The sequence below is a fragment of the Apodemus sylvaticus genome, chromosome 10 (genome assembly GCF_947179515.1).
Source record: "Apodemus sylvaticus chromosome 10, mApoSyl1.1, whole genome shotgun sequence".
Classification (NCBI taxonomy): domain Eukaryota; kingdom Metazoa; phylum Chordata; class Mammalia; order Rodentia; family Muridae; genus Apodemus; species Apodemus sylvaticus.
In genome coordinates, this window is record NC_067481.1 from 64,602,457 (window position 1) to 64,623,853 (window position 21,397).

General features: G+C 47.2%; 1 protein-coding gene across 6 annotated transcripts in view; it reads right to left on the minus strand.

Moving 5' to 3' along the window:
* Mprip (myosin phosphatase Rho interacting protein) overlaps window positions 1-21,397 on the minus strand; it is a 117,621-nt gene that overhangs the window by 13,608 nt on the left and 82,616 nt on the right. For 2 of the 6 annotated variants that reach the window (XM_052197319.1, XM_052197320.1), the window contains exons 9-17: window positions 20,806-20,913; window positions 19,049-19,105; window positions 18,011-18,079; window positions 17,018-17,068; window positions 13,593-13,682; window positions 12,707-12,816; window positions 8,769-9,339; window positions 6,953-7,069; window positions 758-4,549 (exon numbers count right to left, since the gene is read on the minus strand). In XM_052197319.1, the coding sequence (XP_052053279.1) occupies window positions 758-4,549; window positions 6,953-7,069; window positions 8,769-9,339; window positions 12,707-12,816; window positions 13,593-13,682; window positions 17,018-17,068; window positions 18,011-18,079; window positions 19,049-19,105; window positions 20,806-20,913 (4,965 nt within the window). The remainder of the gene's footprint in view (window positions 1-757; window positions 4,550-6,952; window positions 7,070-8,768; window positions 9,340-12,706; window positions 12,817-13,592; window positions 13,683-17,017; window positions 17,069-18,010; window positions 18,080-19,048; window positions 19,106-20,805; window positions 20,914-21,397) is intronic. The other 4 variants (XM_052197316.1, XM_052197317.1, XM_052197321.1 and 1 more) reach the window with 2 other exon arrangements.

The window sequence follows — 21,397 nt, forward strand, 5'->3', positions numbered from 1 at the left end:
CTTCAGTATGGAGACAAAGGTATTGGGAAACAGTCGTAGATGCCCTGCTAAACTACAGCTGTGACACTGTGGCAGGAACACTGGCCTGCAAAGACAGTTAGAACCTGGCATAGGCACCCTTGGAGCCTGGCCACCTCCCAGTGGGGAAGAAGATGAAGACACAGCTACTAGGCCACCTCTGGATTCTAAGAGATGGTTAAGACCTTCCATGATTTTGGCCAGGTAGTTACACACTGTGTAGTCTAAGATAAAGGAGTGTTCACAGAAGCATGATAGGCAGCCTGGGAGCCTTCTCAGACACAGTGCTCATCACACCAACTCTGCCTTGGGAAGCTAGGCTAGGCAAGGTACCCTTGCCGCTTTGCAAATATTCCTGTGTTGTGAAGTCCAAACCCCGCCCTCTGAGAAGAGTCAGGTGGTTGACAGCCCTTCAGAGATGTGGAGGCAGTCCTCATATCATACTGGTGCCTTAACTTTGAAGCCAGAAGGGGTTCTGTGCCAGAGGTTAAGAAGCTGAAGGGTGCCCATGCCTGAAGGGAATGACAGCCAAGGGAAGCCCTACTCTCCTTCCCACGGGGATGCTGCTTTCCCTTCTGGGTCAGGAATAGGAGCATGAGAATGTTCCTCAATTCTGCCTGTGCAGCAGCTGAGTAAGAACTATCTCTTATTCGGAATCCAAGACCTCAGTTGTCCAGAATGTCCCCTTTCTTGCATCACTAAAGAGAAGTGGCTCTGAAAAATAAATGGTGCTAAAGACCTTGAGGCTCTCAAAGTCCCGCTGGTACTTCTCCTGAAGGGCGGCCACATCACCCTCCAGCTCTCTGTGGCCCAGCTCCTCTCGCATGATACCCATTTGCGCTTCCAACTCCTGAATACGTTCTCGTAGCCCGCTCATGGACTCGGCCTCATCCTTGGCTGCCGGTACAGCTCTGGGCTCAGATGGCCCAGGGGAATCTGGGTGTGAGGGTTGGCAGAGGCTGAGGGCTCCTCGTAGGCTCCATATGTAGTGTTCCTGCAAGGCCCTTAGTTCCTCCTGATGAACAGCCTGCAGCTCCTGGACCTTCAGCTGGAACCTGTCCTCCAGCATCTTCATTTGCTGCACATGATGCTGTTCCATGGCCTGCCTGTCTTTGACTGAGGCGTCTAGCTGGCTGAGAACCCGGCTATGCTCAGCCTGCAGTGTATTTTCAGTGTGGCTCAGCTGCTCCACCATGCACCTGATCTCTTCCTCATACCTGCCCTGTAGGGCAAACATGCTCTCACTGTGTTTGCTTTCTGCTTCTTGTAGACATCTCTGCTGATGGTCCATCTGGCTCACTTTGGCCTTGAGCTCAGTGTTTTCCTTTTCAATGAGGGTGATAACCTTCTGGTACTCACTCTTCTGCTTGTGGAGAAGTTCTTCATATTCTTCTTTTAGGGCCCCAACTGCTTGTGCACGCTTCTGGCAAGAAGCCCCGCTAGCCTCCTGACAGGCCTTCTTATAAAATCTCAGCTCCTTTTCATACTCCAGCCGAATTCTGCATGCTGCATAGCACACTTGAGCCTGAATAATTGCATCTTGAACCAGTAATGAAGAATACTGACCAAGGCCCTCTAGACAAGCATCATATGAGAGATGCTGGGACATCCGCAGAAGCCTCTGGCAACCCCCAAGCGGCTCTGTGGGAGGCAGGACTGGCAACGCAGCTGAAATCTCCTCAAGGATGCTAGCCTTTTCTCTCAGCTGCTGGGCCAGCTCATCCTGAATGGCAGCAAGGACTTCAGGGCTCTGATGCAAAGCCTGCAAAGGCTCGTGGGAGCCATCTGTGCCTGGCCTCAGAACCTCTCCTAATGGGCTCTGGTCCCAGGATGTCTGTATCTGGTCCTCCCTGCCAGTTGGATGTCTGAAGGTTTCTAAGATCTGCTGTATTACTCTTTCAAAGTCTGGGGTTTGATAGGCTCCCAAGATTTCTCCCAGCATGCATTTGTGCTGCTGTAGGGCTGCCTGGGTCCCCTGTAGGGTCTCCTGTATGCTCTGCAGCCTATGGTGAAATAATTCTCTTACTGATTGTGTGGCATAGCTGATCTCTGCACGAATCCATGTGGCATCAGCCAGGCTCTGGGGAGTATGCTGCTGCCTGTCTCCTGATGTGCAGGCTGTTTCTTCTCCCAGTGTCCCTAGGTGCTTACTTAGCGACTCGACCTGGCTCCAGAACTCACCATTCACCAGTACCTTCTTGGCCCAGATCTCCATTGCAGCCCCAGCAGAGGGGGCAGCACTTTCTTCCTTCAGTGGCCACTCCCCTGACTGAGTAAGCTCACAGAGAACACCATATACATCTGAAGTGGTATTTTTTAGAGAGTCAGCTATTTGGTTGATGAGTGAGGCCTCCAGGACTATCTGAGCAGAAAGCAGCTTCCTGTGCTCCTGCTCATTCACGACGGGCTGACAGGGCTGCTGCACAGGGGCTGCCATACCACTTTCCATGGGCTGTTCCTTCTCTTGCTCAACCTGCGTCCTGCTCTCTGCAGGGGAAGCCCATGGTTGAAGGGCCTTGATGGCACTCACAAGCATACTCTCTATGTTAGCCAGGGAGGCAGCACATGCATCCTGGCCCCCCTCCTGGTCAGACCGTGGCAAAGACTTTAGCTTTTTCCAGCAGTTTTCTAAACATGTCAGGGCTTGGCTATTTTTGGCTTGGAAGTCTTCCAGCTCCCCAGGGTGGTGCTCAATGTTTGTGGCCTTCTGTTGTCTTTCCTGCTCTAGCTGAGAGGCCAGAGCGCTAGCCTGTAGCAGGCTGGTACGGAGCTGCTCCCGCAACTGTGCCTCAGTGCCAGCCCACTGTTGGTGCAGTGCAAGCAACGCCTCCTGACTCTGCCCCTGCTGGCTTTCCAGCCTCACAGTCACATCTTTGAGCTTCTCCTCTGTGACGTAGAGCTTTGTTTCCAGAGAGTGAATTATAGAGATGTATGTTTCAGCATCTGTAGCTGCCGGGAGTGTGTTAGGGGTAGCTTCTGAGGACGCACTATCCTCTGAGGGTGACTGATCCTGGCTGGTGTCTGATGATGTGCTGCTAGTCCAGGCCTTTGCACACCCCTCAGGGTGTATGTATCTTTGACACTGGATTGTAGAGAACCTGATTCTTGGCCGTTTTATAGGGGCTCCCTGATCACACTTAGATGCGTTTTGCAGATGCCCCTCCCTATCAGGAATATCAGCTGACTTTGGGGGTATGGTGTTTTCCTCTCTGCTGAGGCTACCACTGCTACCCTCTTCTCCCAGGCCAGCACTTGGATCTTCATCCTCTGGCTGTGAGTGCGGAAAGCCAGGAAATACTCTGGCGACTGAGCCTAAGGGCAAAATGCCACTGTCCTCTTCTGGGTCTGTGGTACTTTGAGGCTCTCTGGCATCCTTTGGAGAATCACTTACAAATCTCCGTAGACACTCTTCCTTTTCCTGCAGCTTAATTTCTGTTTCCTCTAAGCTAGTGCCCAAGGCAATCATTTTAACTAAAGCCTCATTGAGATCTTGGTCTTTCTTCTCCAGAACTCTCTCATGTGCTTCCTTGATGTGCTTCAGCTCCTCTTCTTTTTCTCTCAGCAGAGCGCGCACGCTCTGCAGCTGGCTAGAGACCCTGTGGTGTGAGTGCTCGAGGTTCTGGTAGTCAGCTTCCCTTCCCCTCAGCCTCTCCTGGAGTTCAGCCACATCCCCATCGGATGTGGCCACACGGTCCATGAGCTCTTGAAACTGATGCTTGATGAGATCCCGTTCATCATGGAGGCTCTGTACATGCTGGGCCAACTGGCGGATGCTGGCCTCGCGGGCCTCCAGCTCTTCCTCTAGCTTCTGCACCTGCTCAGTGCCTTGGCATGCTTCATTCAGCCTCTCCTGCTGGAGGGCCTCCACCTGCTGCACATGGCCTTGCAGCTGATCCTCATAGGCACTGGCCTTGTCCTCTACTTCCTTCAGGTTCTGCAGCAGTGCCTGCTTTTCTTGCTCACAGCTCTCCAGCAACAACGTATAGTTCCTCTTCAACTTCTTCTCCATCAGACGCTGGGCTTGCTCACTGGTACCTAGCTGTTGGCTGAGCTCAGCAATGCATTCCCGCAGCCTCTGCACCTCCTTTTGTCGGTCTCCTTGTAATGCCTGTTGTGTTTCCAGGTTCCTGAGTTCCTGTGTCTTCTCTAAGAGCAGGGCTTCTGTACTTCTGAGTTTCTGCTCACTGGCCCTCAGCTGGCCACTCAGCACGGCCTTGCTGTGCTGCCACTCCTCCAGCTGCTCGCGCACCTTGCCCTGCTCCAGTTTCAGCTCACCCTGGAGCTTGGCTAGGGCCTGCTCCTTAATGGCCAGCTCGGCAGCAGCATTCCCGAGTCTCGTTTGCAGGGTCTGGATCTCAGCCTCGTGGTGCCGGACTGCACCCTTGGCCTCCCCATAGCTATGCTTCAGGGTCTCAATCTGCTGGCTGATGAGCTCCTGCCGCCGGCACTGAGCTTCCAGCTCACTCTGGAGGTCTTGGTTGACTCTATGGAGCCTCTGCCAGGCACCCGATGGAGAGGTGGCCACTTCAGTCTTAAAAAAACCGATTAAATACTGGTCAGTAACGCTCAGGCCACCCTGTCCTGAGTGTCACACCTCTGGCCAGGGTCAGTCACAGAAAAGCTCCCTGGTGGGTTTGCCTTTAATCCTTTGCACAACTTTTTTTCTTCATTTAAAGAAAAAAAATTCAAATTAATGTGGGTTTTGTTTGTTTTGTTTTGGGTAAATATAGCTGCTTCCACATAAACAGAACACAAGGACAAAAACACCAATAAAACAGCCCTAACTGAACAGTATCTAGAAGAAATAAACCAAATAAAGCTGAATAATGGAACACACTGAGAGGTACAATAGAGACTCAAGGACGAAATAATTGGTTTTGCAAAACAAAGTATGCAGTTCTAGACCACATGTTTAAAGCAGCACAAGGCATAAGGCACAACAAAGTGGCGTCACTTCCTTCCATGACAGGAAGAGAAGGAAGGCAGGTAACTACTTGAGAGATGTCAGCAAAGTAACATTGTAATATTTCCTTTAGAAAGCGTAGTCAGGCCTCCACCGTAAGGAGAAAACTAATCTCTACCTGCAAGAAGACAGAACAAGGGGAATGCAGATCATGAAGCAAAATGTAATAAAACAAACCTTAATAAAGCTCAAAATAAGAGTGAAACATGCAAAACCCAAAATAAAACACAAAACTCCCCATACTGAGAGACACACAAGAGACAGAATTAATATAAAGCAGGGCAGACAGCACAGCTAAGTCAGGCGAGCCCCAGCTCGAATCTGGCCTGCCCAGGTTCCCTCAGTCTGTTGGTGGGGAAGCCACAGATGTGACACTCAGGTAAGTTCCAGTTGCACACCATGTTCACCAAAGCATGCAGCCCTCCCAGCAGTTAGCACAGTACCCTACCCCGAGCTTATATCTCTGAACCCAGTGCTCCCAAAGCCCCTTTCCCCTTTCCCCTGCAAGCATTTCAAAGCTCATGGGTAATCATTAGATTCAGCAGGAAGTTGCCCCCATGCTGACCAAGGCTGTTCAGTGCAGATGCACACAATGGTCCATGTTAGATACAAGTTAGCAATGTGCAAAGCTCCTTCACCAATATGAAGTCAAGCCTTGTATGATGGAACCAACAAAAGCTTTAGAAAATGACCCTTAAAGTAGGGATGGTCTGAATGAATACTCTAAAGGCTTTCTTAGTAGGCTGTGTAGAAGGGAGATGCCTGCCACCTCCAGGCAAGGTCTGAAGTAGGACAACAGTGAGTTGGCTGGAAGGGAAGATGGTACAGTAATATTAGACTGGGGACAAAGGTAAGCCGGAAACACTCACAGCAGTGTGAGGGATAGCCACGAAGGTAAAGGAGGGCTTTGGCTGAGGGGAGTGAAGAACCCAGGTCCACTTGACAAAAGATTAAGGTCAATACACAAAGGTCTGGAAATGTCAACAAGTAACTTGTCTGAGACTCCACGTCTTTGAAAGCTGAAGGCCTTTGGAGAACAAGTTCTAAATTACACAGGCAGAAGACTGCTACTGTAGGGGAATGAGTGTGCTTCTGGGATCAGTGAGAGAGTTAAGACTAGAACCTGGGACCATAACAGCAATCTAAAACTAGTACCTTTAGTCTTTGCTGAGAGTTTCAGTTCAGTTCTACTACCCCATTCCACTCTCCCTCACATTTTTGTTCCCCAACAGCATGGCAGTATTCAGGACAACATTACATTTCCTTCATGTCCCAGAGCTAGCATGGATCCTAGGAAGATGGCTATAGGACAGTAACATATAGCACCTGTCCTCATACCAGGCTACCTGAAGACTGGTTTTTTTTTTGATATATCCACATCAGGGGTACTCTAGGGATCCAAGTGCAGCAGAGGAAGACACCTTGAGGAGGACACTGGCCTTGGGCCATCAGCTCAGCACCTAGGTGCCACCACTTTTACCCTGTTCCTGGTTGGTTAAGTTGGCTAGGTGGTCATATATCCTCCTGAAACTTAAGAATGGTTAAAAAGGAATGGGAATAGGTGTGTGTGTGGGGGCGGGTGGTATAATTTTCTAGTGCTACACTACCTTGCTGTTTGGCCCAGTTTTTTCAATATGTGCAGTGGGCCCAGTCTCACTATGGTGAAAACAATGAGAAATGACATACAGATATATGGGTTTTCACAAAAGCACAATGTCTAGAAAGCCCAAAGAAGAGATCACAAAAGGATTTCATGACCAAAAAAAGTCCTTAACTGTAGAGATTTGGGACATATTCCCCTTAATCAATGTTCTAATAGCAAGGAAAATGTATGGAACACCACGACACTAAGAGCCTTGATCTTGTTGACTGGCCACGGCTTTGCATGCTTGCACATTCCTAGCCTGTGGGCTGAGCAGAACTCACACAGAAGCTCGAGTGCACTGCTGACATGGCGGCTGCCCACCCTACCTGCAGCACATAGCCCTCCCGGGCACTCTGTTCTCTGCCCAGGGCCACCCTTAACTGGTCCTGCAGAAGCCGGTTCTGCTCTAGAAGATCGGAGGCTTCTTTCTGGCTCTGCTCCAGCTGTTGGTGAAAACACACACACATACACTTCACAAACATGACAATAAGCAAAAGTAGTTGGCCACAGGTGGCCAAAGCAATGGTGATTGTTCACTGGCATCGGACATCTCACTGGATACACAGTATATAGAACTGTACACAACATTAGCACCATCACTCTCCTCTGGTGGCCAAGGTGCACATTTCCTGTTCTTGCCTTAAGTAAGCCCTGCCTAGCCCCAATTTCCGCATTGGTTCACAGTTGTACTGTGCAGGCTAACTAGCCCATGTGTCAAGTTCCTATCTGGGGAGGTGGCTGTACTTCATTGAGAAAAGAACGCTTCACATTTTTATCAGAAGAAAGATTGTGTGGGGGTCCTTGTCCTAGCATGTAGATCTCACTTTCAGGTCCTACTGAATATCCCATGTGACCAGGTTTACAGAGTAGATTCCACATAAAGTTCTAGTATATCCTCAAATTAAACATGGAAACTTATAACTGGTCAAAGTGACCATCTACCCTTCTCCCAAATTCTGAAATCCTTACTGATGCTCTGCTATATGGGAGCTACCCAGATTGCTGGGTCACGGGAGGGAGGGGGATGTTAAACACCGAACCCCAGACTACTATTCAGTTAAGAATTCAGAATTCAACTGGGCAGTGGTGACATAGCCTTTAATCCCAGCACTTGGGAGGCAGAGGCAGGCAGATAGATCTCTGTGAATTCAAGGACAGCCAGGACTACACAAAGAAACCCTGTCTCAAAAAACAAACAAACAAACAAACACCTCAGTATGCAGCCTATAGACCAGAGGCCTCATTTTGGTAGCCCAGAAATGACTTAATTTCATTTTACCTAAGGGATATAGAAAATGGAAAAGTCAAAGTGTTAGTGCTAGTGACCATCTATCAGGCTCATACAGTCAATAAAACAAAAGGCAAAAAAGGCATGATGAGGTGGCAGAACCTTGATCGGCTACTATGGAGAGAGTGTAAGAATATGCCTGAAACTTGCTGCGAAAGATGCCCTAAAGGGGCAAAACTCAGACAGAACCCTGTGCAGGCTGATCACACACTTCTAACAGCTCATGTGAGTATTCGGGAGTGGAGGGTTTATTGTTTTGCTTTTGAAATGATTCTGGAGTAACTGTATACATTGTGGGATAGGGCCAAATCTAAATATGAACTTCAACCATTTTACATCTTTACTTTATACACATGATATGGTTTATACATGTGATCTGTACATTTTGCTTTGTTTTGCCAGTGCTGGAGATCGAACCCCCAGGGCTTTATGGATTATGTAAATTATAACACTGGGGCCACACCCCCAGTCCACTATAGTATATTTACTAATTTTATATAAAAACAAAACTTCATGGCAGGGAATTTTCTGCTTGTGTTATGGTGACAACTAAAAGTCTTTTGGATTTTAAAGCATTTGGATTAAAGATTCATCCTGTAACTTGTTTGGTTACAGAATTCACTACTGACATGAATATATGTGCAGATGTACCTGGACACATTTGATGAGAATCCTATGCTATAACACAGGGCTAGCATATGGTTCTGTATCAAGATGTTAGAATGCCTCCATCTAATGCCTGCCCAACCTGATCTCACCATAGCCCTGGGTCACTACTGTACCACAGTACAAAGAAGATGCGCTTTTATTGAACCGTTTTTTTTACATGCAGGAAGGGAGATGCCCCAAATTACCTCCTTCTCTAGCAGAGAGGTGAGCTCCTGTGTGGACAGCCGCTCACTTCTGTCCTCCAAGGATAGGTGCAGAGGGGCAATGGGCACCTGTTTCTCCTCCCTGAGAGGGGTGGTCTCCACTTGGTGCCACCGCTGCTCAATTTCCACGTGGACATTCTGTGTCTTGAGGTCAGGGGTTCCCAGCAGCCCCGGGCTCCGGTCAATGTCCATACGCAGGCCTGTATCCTCCATTCCTGGTCCATCAATGGTGTCCAGCATCCCAAAGCGCTTGCGGCGCTCTTCTCGACGTCGAGCTCGTTCACGCTCCAGCTCACCTGGCTCAGCTTCAAGACACCCAGGGTCACCAGAATCAGAAGACCCAACAGTGCTGGCCCTTTCCTGAGCCAGGGCCTGTTGGATGGGGCGGAATTCAGCCCAGTCAAAGGTCTTGGAGCGACCCTCCCGCCTCCGCTCTCGAGCACGGCTCTTTTTCTGCTCAGGATCTGGCTCTCCTGGCTCAGCTTCTTGCTTCTCATTTGGCCTTGAGCAGGTCTCCAAAGATGTGCTTTTATTCTTTCCCTCAGGTAATGAGCTGCAGGGCAGTAAGGAAACACAGGAGCTGTCAGGGAGCTTGGACACTTTAGCAGGTCACAGGGCCAGCCAGCCCACAAACCTGCTCTGATCCCCAAAGTGACTCTAAGTGCTGAGGGAAGAGTGTTCCACATGCACTTGTTCCTCCCTTGTAGGACTCAGACCTAACTGATGGGCATGGGAAAGGAAAAGAGCCTCAACTATTCCTGAGACTTTAGTTCTCATTCTTAAAAATGGAGTATTACTGTATGCAGGGAATGTCATAGCAGTCCTATGATGGATAAAGCCAATGGACTTTTATAAGTCCCGGGGGAGAAGAGGGCCCGTACACTGTCCAGACCCTTGGTGGACCGGGTTGGTAATGAAGCAACCCAACACTATGCAGTGACAAAGCCCTTCTTAGAAGGACTCAGGAATTTCAATAAACAGGAGACACTCTCATCTTTATTTCAAAATTTACTCTAGCTCCAGGCATGACAGGTGGGGCAGAGTGAGGCTGTGACTATCTGTGGGTCAAGGGGACAAGTGACTCAGGTGTCACTAGCCCACAGTCAGGTAGAAGGTAGCATAATGCCCACCACTTTGAGGGAGGAGGTAACTAAGGGACACAGCCACGCACATCAATCTTGTCAGCCTTTCAAACTACACAGAGAGAGCAGGAGTTGGTTAGCTTGAAGAATATCTGCCTCTTTCCAGTCTTCCCCAAGGAAGATTTCTGGAGAGGCCTCCACTCCAGCAGGAGAGAGTTAAGACATCACTATTGGCAACATGGAAAGGAGCTAACTGGGCTCACTGGGCATAAGTCCCAGTGATTGCTAGATAGCCCTGGTCTTGTCCAAGTCTTGACAGAATCAGAAGTGACTTGGTGACAGGCTAGTCCAAGGGGAAAGAGCCAGGGAGCACTTAATTATATTTATGCCAGGACCAACAAGGAGATTGCCAAAGGGACATCAAACAAAAGAGAAAGTGATTCCCATTACCCTTGGGTCACCTGTTCTAGAAGCAAGCAGTAAAAACCAAAGTGCTTGGGGTCAGTGGGGTGTCTCAGTAGGTAGGGGCACTTGCTATCAAACCTAGCCCAGGACCTGAGTTCTCCCTGGAATTCGCATGGTTGAAGGAGAGAACCAACTACAACAAATTATTTTCTGACCTCCACATGTGCACAACAGCCAAGGCACATGTACACAAACAATAAAAAGTCAAAAACAAACTAACAAACTTGTCCTCTGACCTCCAAAAGTGTGCTGTGAAACCATGCCCCCACAAACACCCACACAATAAGAAATACAAGTATTTAAACAAAAATCAAATGCTTTAGAGCAGAAGGATCAGCAAGGATTCAGTTTCAGATCATATAAACATACAAATAAAAAATGAGTTGGAAGGGGCTTAATCAATGGCACAGGGGTGACCAGCACATCCTGCTCTTGCAGAGGACCTTGCTTGGTTTCTAGCACCACAGGGAACTCACAACCATCCATTAAAAGTGAGTTGCAACAAAGCATGCCTATATGACCCAGCAAGTGGCAGGCTAGACAGGACAGCAGAGTGGGAGGCCAACCTGGGTAATGTAGCAAGATCTTTGCATAGGGACCAAAACAACCCAGAGTGGACCTTTTAGAATTTTGAGAATATTGGTGATGTTTCAGGTCTATGTGGGGAGTTGAAACTGACACTTGAGAACAGGGACAGGATTCCCAACAGTTATGCTCCTGGAAGAGGATGTCCCAACCCAGAACTATTGTAGTAATGTGAGACATCCTCACCACAGACAACACGACAGAAATGGGAAGAGAGCTCTGACACTACTGTCCTTGCTTCTATTACCTTCTGATGGGCCAAACAGAACAACCCAGGATAAAAACAAGTGGACATAGAGGCACCATGTCAGCTTGAAGACATATTAAATTACAAAGTAGATTCTAGCCAGGAAGACTAGTATACAAGAGAGATACGGGGTCCCTTGGGCCTCAGTGCTTTCATGAACCAGGCACACGAGCACTCTCAGCACCAGCCTCAGGCACTCCAGCTCCAGTTCCCTCCAGCCACAGCCTCCATCTGCTTACAGCCTGAGAAGAGCAGCTCATGCCCTTTCATTTTGCTACAGGGCTTTGTGCTACAGGCTCTTCTCTTGACTGGAGGAGCCATGGAGGGAGGGAGGCCACTGCTTATTTGTCAACAGTTCTTTTTAAAAGAAAATTTAAATTTACTTTTTTTAATGTGTAAGGGTGTTTTGCCTGCAAGTACATCTGTGTACCATGTATACGCAGTGCCTATGGAAGCCAGAAAAGGATGTTGGATCTCCTGGAACTCAGTGGGTACAGAGACTCGAACCTGAGTCCTCTGAAAGAGCAGCCATCTCTCTAATTCCCTAGCACAGGCAGGGTTTCTCTTTGTAGCCATGGCTGTCCTGGAACTCAGAAATCCACCTGTCTCTGCCTCCCAAGTGCTGGGATTAAAGGCATGCACCACCACTGCCCGGCCAGCATGGTTCTTGAGAATGGCAGAGGGCTATTTTATGGCCTTGCAGACCAACTGGTCCTGTAATGCAGAAGTCAGTATACTGTTCGCTGATGAGTAAAGAAATGACCATGTTAACAATCCCTGAAAGGGGATGAAGACAAGAATTCAGGTTTCCTTTCCTTCTCATTCAACAAGTCTGAGGTAAGAATAGGTATAGCTAATGCTATCATAGGCCAGTACCGTTTGACCAACATACACCGAAACCTCTGATCCCAAAACCATACTTGGCAGCAACATGAACCAAGAGAGGGCCAAAGTGCTCAAGATGAAACCTGGATGAAGCCCAGAAGACTTGTCACACATGGAACCCTGGTTGTCCTGAAGATGAATATTTTAGGATCTAGACTATTCAGACTAGAAAGGGGAGGCATGTAGCATGTTCCAAGAAATATTCACAACAGCATGTTAACACAGAGAGAACAGAGCCTTCAGATGTGAGCTTCAGGACCCACCATCTGAGATAGAAGTATCTCTAGATTATATTAACAACCAGACAGATGTAAAATTCTGATGAGAAAGTAAAAAACAACAGTGCAAAACTATAGTAGAAATAAAGCAAAACTCTGCTTCCACCCAGAGCTGGGGAACAGCTACCAGAGAAAGCCTACAGTGGAGCCTGAACCTAGTCTGAGGGCTAAACTGCTGACAAAGACCTCCACTCTGAGAACAGGCATGAGAGTGACCTGTATGGCTTATAAGGCCAGCAGAGGGAGAAAACCAAAGAATCACAGGCAACATGTAGCCAGCTGACAGTGGGCCAGAAGAAGGAAAGGAATTCATGTTGCAGTATAGTTGGGCTCAGGCCTCAGAGAATGGCAGGGCAATTAGCAAGGCCTTCATCTTACCTGGTCACATCTGGGGCAGACGTTGGTAGCACATGTTTCATAATGGTCTGGATCCAGTTCCGTCGTATGCCAGATGTCATGGCTGACAGAGTGAACTCACCTTCCTTGGTCTAAACAAAAAAATACTAACCATCAGTGGTCAGCCTACTGGGGTGACTGCTGCCTCCATCTCTAAAGTAAACAAAGTCCCAAAAGGAAGAGGGCTAGGCTAGGTGATTTTCCTAGGAATGTTGTATATAACCTGCTTGAGACAGGCAGACTAATAGGGCCAAACCTTGGGGAGAGGTGAACTGGGTGTCCCCTAAACAAGGTGGTGCACACTTGCTTGTTGCTGGCACACAGACCATCACATGTGTTCCTCTCCTCAAAGAGCTCGGCTAGCCCTAGGGGCAAGGACACAAAACTGGCCAGGAGCAGGGAGAGTGATGGCCTAGCCTCCTATAGCCTCCACACAGGTTCACACTACATGTCCAGAATTCTGGGTGACTAGAGAGCTACTGTGGTCTGCCTAGGACCCCTATTTGGTAGTGACAGTGACAACATGATATAAAGGTCAGATTCCCCATGTCAGAAAGAACTAGAAATCCCTTAACCTGATTCCAGCAGTCCTTAATCTTTTATTCCCCACACTCTTCATCCTTCCAATGGTCTTACACTCCAATATAAAAATAAAAGAAAAAGAACAATCTCTGCAACAAAGCCTTTCAAAAGCCCTGGGGACAAAGAAACAGAAACCCATTTTTTTTTTTTTTTGTCCATACCATGTATCAAGAGTACAGGTCAGTAGCCAGAGGATGGCCACATCACCACTAACAGGGAAGATGGAATGCTGACCACATGTGTTAAGATATAACCTGCTGGCAACTCCATCCAGCCCCAGACTCACATGTATCTGAAAGCCATAGTTTCTCTGTACTGGATACTCAGTGACATCATAGCAAGTGGACAAGTCAATTTCTCCATCTAGGTCAGCTGCCTGCAGAGGGAAATGAGAGGACGTGAGGAGATTCAGGAAGAGAGGATGCCCAAGTGAGCATGTTTCTGTGATGTCGTCACAGGATTAGACCATGAAGACCATGAAGAGGCACCTGTTCTACAAGTGCCTCCCTTGGGGTGTCAATACCACCATTTCTCTGTGTATGTAGCCAAAGAAATTCTACAGTAATCCCCAAATGTTTTCTTTTTCTTTCTTTTGTTTGTTTTTTTTGAGACAGGATCTCTCTGTGTAGTCCTGGCTATCCTGGAACTCATTCTGTAGACCAGGTTGGCCTCTAACTCAAAAATCCACCTGCCTCTGCCTCCCAAGTGCTGGGATTAAAGGCGTGTGACACCACTGCTGGGCCCCAAATGTTTTCTTATTAAAATCCTTTTATATGTCTAAAAAGTAAGAAGACCCTCTGTGCTGGTTAGATTTGTGTCACTTGGCATAAACTGGGGTCATCTGAAAAAAGAACCTTAATTGAGGGATTGCCTCATCAGACTGCCTATAGGCAAGTTTGATGGGGCATTTTCTTGGTGTGGAAAGGGCCTAGTCTACCATGGGCATATTGACCCTGAGGTAGGTGGTCCTGGGTGGTATAAAAACAAATTGAGTAAGCCATAGAGAGCAAGCCAGTAAGCAGTGTTCTTCCATAGTCTCTGCTTCAGTTCCTGACCTGACTCCCTTTTGTGATGGACTATAGACTATAAGATGAAATAAACCCTTTTTTTCTTCAAATTGCTATAGGCCACTATGTTTATCACAACAAAAAAAAAACAAACTAGGGGCTGGAGAGATGGCTCAGTGGTTAAGAGCATTGGCTGCTCTTCCAGAGGTCCTGAGCTCAATTCCCAGCAACCACATGGTGGCTCACAACCATCTGTAATCAGAATCCGATGCCCTCTTCTGGTGCGTTTGAAGACAGCAACAGTGTATTCACATACATAAAATAAATAAATAAATCTTAAAAAAAAAAAAAAAAAAGAAAAAAGAAAGAAAAAGAAAAAGAGGATTAGTTGGCTAATAAAAAACAAAAAAACAAAAGAAACTACAAACTAGGATACACTCTTAAGAATTTTGTCTATGTTAAGTTCACCTATTGATATTTTCTGTATTGAAAATAGAAAATTTAAACATTATTCACTTAAAAACTTTAATAAAAGCTGGTTGTGGTAGTTCATATCTTTAATTTGATCCCTTGGGAGGTTGGAGATGAGCACTATAAAAAGCTAGTTTGAATCACATACTAAACCCACTTCATGGTGAAATTACAACTAAAAAAAATCAAAATATGGGCCAGGCAGTGATGGCGCACGCCTGTAATCCCAGCACTCGGGGAGGCAGAGGCAGGTGGATTTCTGAGTTCGTGGCCAGCCTGGTCTACAGAGTGAGTTCCAGGACAGCCAGGGCTACACAGAGAAACCCTGTCTCAAAAAACAAAAAATCAAAAAATCAAAAAAAAAAAAAAACCAAAAAAAAAAAAAAATCAAAATATGATTCACAATCACTGTCTAGAGTAGCAGTATTTACATTTCTGCAGGTCTCCATGCCTAACTTGGGAGAGGATGCCTGACTCCTCTATTTTTGCAGTCAGTTTTTCAGGTACCATTTTGGCTAACACATATTAAGAGAAAGTGGTCTAACACAGAGATGGGAAAGGAAGAATTTTCAAGGAACTGGCTGGCTGGTCTACCTTGAGGAGTAGTCATGTCTTTTTTGTTGTTGTTTTGTTTTTGTTTTTCTGAGATAGGGTTTCGCTGTAAAGCCCTGGCTGTCCTGGAACTTACTTTGTAGACCAGGCTGGCCTTGAACTCAGAAATCCCCCCTGCCTCTGCCTCCCAAGTGCTGGGATTACAGGTGTGTGCCACCACCGCCCGGTGAGTAGTCATGTCTTAAAGCTTAACTGTGGTGTGGAAGCTGCAGTCCTATCAAGTGAATTTTCTGTGCTGTTAACAATGAAATCATGGGTCTTCTACCTTTTGAATATGTCTTTTGACAGGCATGTTCTATAACTTTATAATTAGTCACAATACTAAATATCTATACAATTCATTCTGCAGGAGCAAAATCTATTAAATCCCTGCTTATTTCAGAAGCAGAACTTGCAGATAAATAGAAGCTGCTGAGATGATGAACATAAACCCTCCAACATTCTCACTTTCTCTTCCTGAGTCCAGGTCTCTGAATACTGCATAGGTTGGTCTCATATTCTTGGATTCAAGTGATTCTCCTGCTTTAGTGTCCTGAGTAGCAGAAGCGACAGCTATGTGTCATTGTGACCAGACTAGGTTTTTCTTTGGAAGTACTTCTTTTTATATGTGTGAATGTTTTATCTGTATGCCTGTATGTATACTATGGGTAGGTAATGTCTGCCATTAGGTGGTATTGGATCCCCTGGAATTGTAGGTACATGCTAGTTGTGAACCCTCATGTGGTCCTCTTTAAGAGCAGCAACTGCTGATCCAAACCTCTAGCCCAAATTGGTTTTTTGTTTTAAAGCTCAAACTCTATTCATTACTAGCAACAAATTGTCCTTGAAGGAACAGATTCCTAGTTTATTTTCATGAAAATGCCTGTCAAACTCAAAAATTGAGTGACCAGAGCTTATCTGTCAGCTGTTTCTTCAAATAATATTCCACAGAGAAATGGCTAGTTCAACTGGTAACTCAGTAATTTCTCCGGTAAGGCTTTGGTATGCAGCTGAATGACTGATGGACATTTCCCACTTAAAGAACATTAAAAAGGGAATGTTGAGTAAAGGTATTCTCCACACAAGTCTGATGACTGAGCTCCATCCCTAGAACACATTTAAAGGTAGTAGGAAAGAATCAACTTCACAGTTACCCTCAGATGTTTACAAGAGAGCTGTGGTATCTGAGTCATAAAAGATCATGCACACAATCACACACACAGTAATAATAAAAGTTAAAAAGAACACTAAAGAGAATGGCATTCAAAGGCTGCAAGTTAAAATTAGCAGGAGCCTATTTTATTGTTTTTAAACATCATTAACTGTAGAGCAATACAAACCCATTGATGATTGGTACAATCTGACTCTGGCCTGTTGTCAAGGCACTGGAAGTTTTATCTACTTCTGCTTTTGTGCCATCAGTGTTATATCAATACAGTTCTGCTAGCAGTTTTGACTTTCACAACACATTTCACTGAATACTTATATTTTCAACAGGTAAAGCTGCTTGTGACTATGCCTGATGATCTAAGTTCAATTCCTGGAACCTATTTGGTAGGAGAGAACTACAAGTTCACCTCTATACCATGCACACACAGAAACTAAGTTTTGAGTACGAGGTCCAGCTTTGCTCAAAGCTTACCCTGTTTATCTCTTCTACATGCTCTACAGTCTCCTCTTCATGCTCTGGAGGCTGAGCTCAGGAATTTAAATACATAAACCAGTCAAGAGATTATTTTCCTTTTTTTTTTTTTTACCCCCAATTTAAGAACATGGAATGGCAAATGTGAGATTTGTGAAGATGGATGGGTAATTCTGAAGGACCCCAGATGGAGTTAGCAGAGAAAAAGCAGGACATAGATTTGTCAGGGTGCTCAAAAGACTTTTTCTGTAGGTGAAGGAAAGAGCCCTCTGGTTGGTCTTCTAGGAGTGGTGAGGAAACAGTGCATCGGGTAATGTGCCTGCTACCAAGGACCACTGTGGTAGGAGACGACTGGCCCCCCCATACATTGCCCTCTGACATTCGCTAGTGTCCCATGGCAAAACTGTCCCCCCAATACACAAAAAATGATTTTTTTAAATGTAAGTTCCTCAACCACAACAAGGCACAGCAAGATATAAGTTAACCTGTCTAGTGACTCAATTTTTGTTCAAGAAAAAGACAAAACTAGACCTGAGTTCACCCAGAGTACTAAAACTTCATTGTTCTTTTATTTTTTAGATTTATTTGTTATGAGTATTTTGCATGTGTGCATTCCTGTGTATCACATGTGTACTTGGAGCCTGTGGAGTCAGAAGAGAGCATTGGATCCCTTGGAATTCAAGTTACAGATGGTAGTGAGTCATTATGTAGGTGTAGAAACCCAGATCCTCTACAAAGCCAAGTGCTCTTAACTATTGAGCCATCTCTCCAGACCAACTTCATTGTTCTTAAAAGAATATAGAAAACAAAGCAATCAAAGACCCTAACTTAGTCCTCAGAGGATGACCATCTGTGGAGGGCAGCAGTCCTGCCATCAAAGCTGGTCCATGTGCCCCAGTGGACTGAAACCATGATGCCCACGGCAGCAGGCTACCTGTTCACAGACTTCAGCCCTGGACTTTGAGATGACACATGCTTTTGTAGTGTTCTCACCTCCTCAGCCACGGAATCTCTGTAGTATCTCAGGCTCTGATCTGCCAGGACAAACCAGTGTTTCTTCCACTAAGGGAGAGAAAGATAAACATCCAACTACCCTGCAAACATACCTATGCCCCTCCCTGATCCCAGCTGAATCTAGGCACCCTGGAGAGTACAGGTAAAGCAGGCAACAGAGGACTGTTCTGGCAGGCAGCCGTGTGCTTATGGCCTCAGGGAGGCCCTGTTTAGATGCACTCCAGCAATGAGGCAGTGGAGAGTAGTGGGCCTTGACCAGCTCTGTGCCCCAGTGTGTGGTTGGTGACTAGTGCTTTTGCAGGCCTCCATCCTAACCTCAGAGACTGCAGACCGTTCTGTGTCTATCACACAGAATGGTGGCTGTGAAAGGGTGCTGAAAGGCATAGCCACTTGGTGATACGCCAATGTGAGCCCCACTGTGCCAGCAGGTACAAACTAACCTGCCAAAGTCCCAATCTTCATTCTGAGGAAGGGAACTTGAATCTTCAGGTAAAGCCAAGGGCATTAAATATGGCAGAAGAAGGAGAAAGGGGGGATGCTTTGGCAGAGTTTCCCAGACAAAAGGAGCTAGGATAATAGATTGGGTTTCTATGAGCTTCTAAGGCAAGGGCCTAACATGTTTCTGGTCAAGGTGAGGTTTGCAAAGTCTTCCTGTTTGGACTTGATAATATTCACAATTCTCAGGACCTAATGATGCCCTTAAAGCCGAGATGGTCCAACATAAGGATTTTGCAGCCTTATGTCTGCCTTGTATGGAAACACAATCCAGCCCCACAGCCACAGGCTGGCTGTTCTGCCTCTGAGCAGACTCTTTAAGGGGATTTTTAGGAGCAATCATAGGCAGGAGCTGGAACTGTAGGATGTTGTAGGATATCTGTAGGCCAAGGGCATGAATCAGGGCTCACAAACCCCACCAGGGACAAGATAAGCTGGGACCTACATCTGCTCCCCAGTGCCCCAGGCCTCAGCACTTACACACACACACACACACACACACACACACACACACACACTCACCTGGCCATCCTCATACTGCTTAGTCAGCCAGCCTTTCTTGAAATTCAGCAGGTCAGGCTGAGAAAGAAAAAAGAATTGCTTAAGGGAAACCATCTGGTTCCCCAGTGATGGACAATTGTGCTCAACAGGGTTGTTTTCATGTAGATGAAACAGTACCAGGAACAGTTTCTACCACCTACCAGATAAGCCTGCCCACTCTCTTGCCCCAGTGTTGCTGCCCAGAGGTACATGTCCCTGAGGGAGTAGCTGAGGGACAAACCTGGGCCTAGAAGCACAGGCTGCCTGGCTGCTCTGAGGTCTCTATTCTGGCCTATTCAGGACTTTGCTCATAGCATGAGCCCGATGGAGAGTCCCCAGGCACATTAAGTACAGGAGGACACCTGCAGTAACAGCTGAAAGGGAACTCCAAAGGCTCCTGCTGAGGCTGCAGAAGGACTGAAGGCCAGAAGCCTGAGAGGCAAACCATGTCTGGGGTGGACAAAGAAGTAGCAGCAACCTTGTCCAACTTTAAGGCTACTCTTATACCAGAAAGAATTTCAGTCTCATTCCCTACACAGGAAGGTAGGTCAGGACCATCAGCAGACCTGAGTGGGTGCTGGCTCTACTGAAGAGCAGCCTGCATTCCGCTGGAGACAAAGTTCTCATCTGCTACAAGTATACCCAGAAGGACAGGCTTCGAAGACCCTGGCCACCCTTTCTGTGGTCCCCAGTGCTCTTAGGTCTCTTCCACAGCTGTCCTGATCAGAAACTGGTTTTGATGTCTCTTACTACTCCAAGAACGGAGAGTGATCCAGAGATGTGACACCAACCAGGACAGGCCTCCTGGGAGTTCCTGCTCCACTGTGGAAAGGCCACAAGGCTCTTGCCATGCCACAACTGAACACAGTAAGACGAGGCTTCCCTTTGCAAAGCCGTCCTATAACCCATGCTTCACAAGACTTCCTTCTGCAAGAATTGTTTGAAGAACCAACGGAAATGGAGACAAACTTTAGAATGCTCCAGCCCTGAGACCCGTACAAAGGGAAATCTCCTTTTGATGGTGCACAGTTGTTGCTTCATGAGACTTGGGATGAAGGCCTGTTCACTGCCTTCCTCGCTTGCCTGCTGAGCTGCCGATCTATGAAAGATTCTTAAACTTTCTGTTGTGGTTATCATTGTCGTGCCTGCCTCAAGGAATGGTGGAAGTTGGTGCCTGTGGCTCTTTTCTCTCTGGGTCTCTGGTGGTTGCCAGGAATAGTGGCTACCAGCTGAGGTGATAGAGAACTGCTCTGGCTGGGGGATGGGCTGGTGAGTGTGCCATGTCTCCTGGAAGGCTGTAGACTGTGCTGAGGACCCGGCGGAACTCTGTCTGCAGCTTCATTCCTGTACACACCCTCAAATGGGACGAACTGTCAATACAACATGGATCCTGTTCCAAAGTGCCACAAAAATAAACACCAAAAGCAAGACAGCAGAGGTCAAGTTGGGGCTTTACACTTGCAGTGGCCTGTGCAGCCTTCTGTGCACAGAGACCTCCATGTGCTGCTACTCAGGGTGCCACACAGCCCCCAGTCCTGGTGGGCCCAGAAGGGAAAGAATGGTCAGTTTCCAATGGGTTGTAGACCAGTGGGTGGGGCATTCACAGGCATGAGGGTGGTACAGAGAGGGAGGGCCAGTGTGGACATATAGACATAAATGGACAGTGGCCCAGAGTGGCCAGAAGCAGCAGTGGTAGTGGCACACATCTCCAGAGAACTTGGCACGTGGCCTGGGCTCACCGTCATGGAGGATTCTGTGGACCTCCTGTCCAATGACTTGGCTCTTCGATGTGGAGACAGGGGACAAGCATCTGAGAGAGGAGCTGTGGGGGCTTCGCTGGCAAAGTCCTGTGGCAGAGAGCAGCCACCCATCAGTACAGCTCAAGGCAGCTTGGGCGGCATGGGGGCAACAAGTTAGGTAGTTCATCCCCACTCCTTGAGTGGGGCAGTGCTGTCTAGGCCCCACAGCAGGTTCTGGGATGACCCATGTCCTGGCATGCTTTGGTCAGTAGAGCAGCCTTTTCTTTGGATGCCTGGTTATCACTGGTCCCACCCAATTTTGCAGCTTCTCAGGTAACAGAAGAAAGACAGCAGGCACCTCCTGAGCAACAAAGAAACTGGAAAGAAGAGCTTGGGTACAGCAGGCCACAGAAGAGGCAGGTGGGCAAAAGGCTGGAGGAATCTGGGAGGAGGAGGACTGCTGAGGTCTGATGGACCTTGTAGGCTAAGCAGAGAAATGAGGGTACAGCTTGCCACTCCAAAAACAAAAGAAGGAAAAAGGTATCATATTTGGCTTTGTTCCCGGGTGGCCTCAGTGGGAAGGAATTGTGCT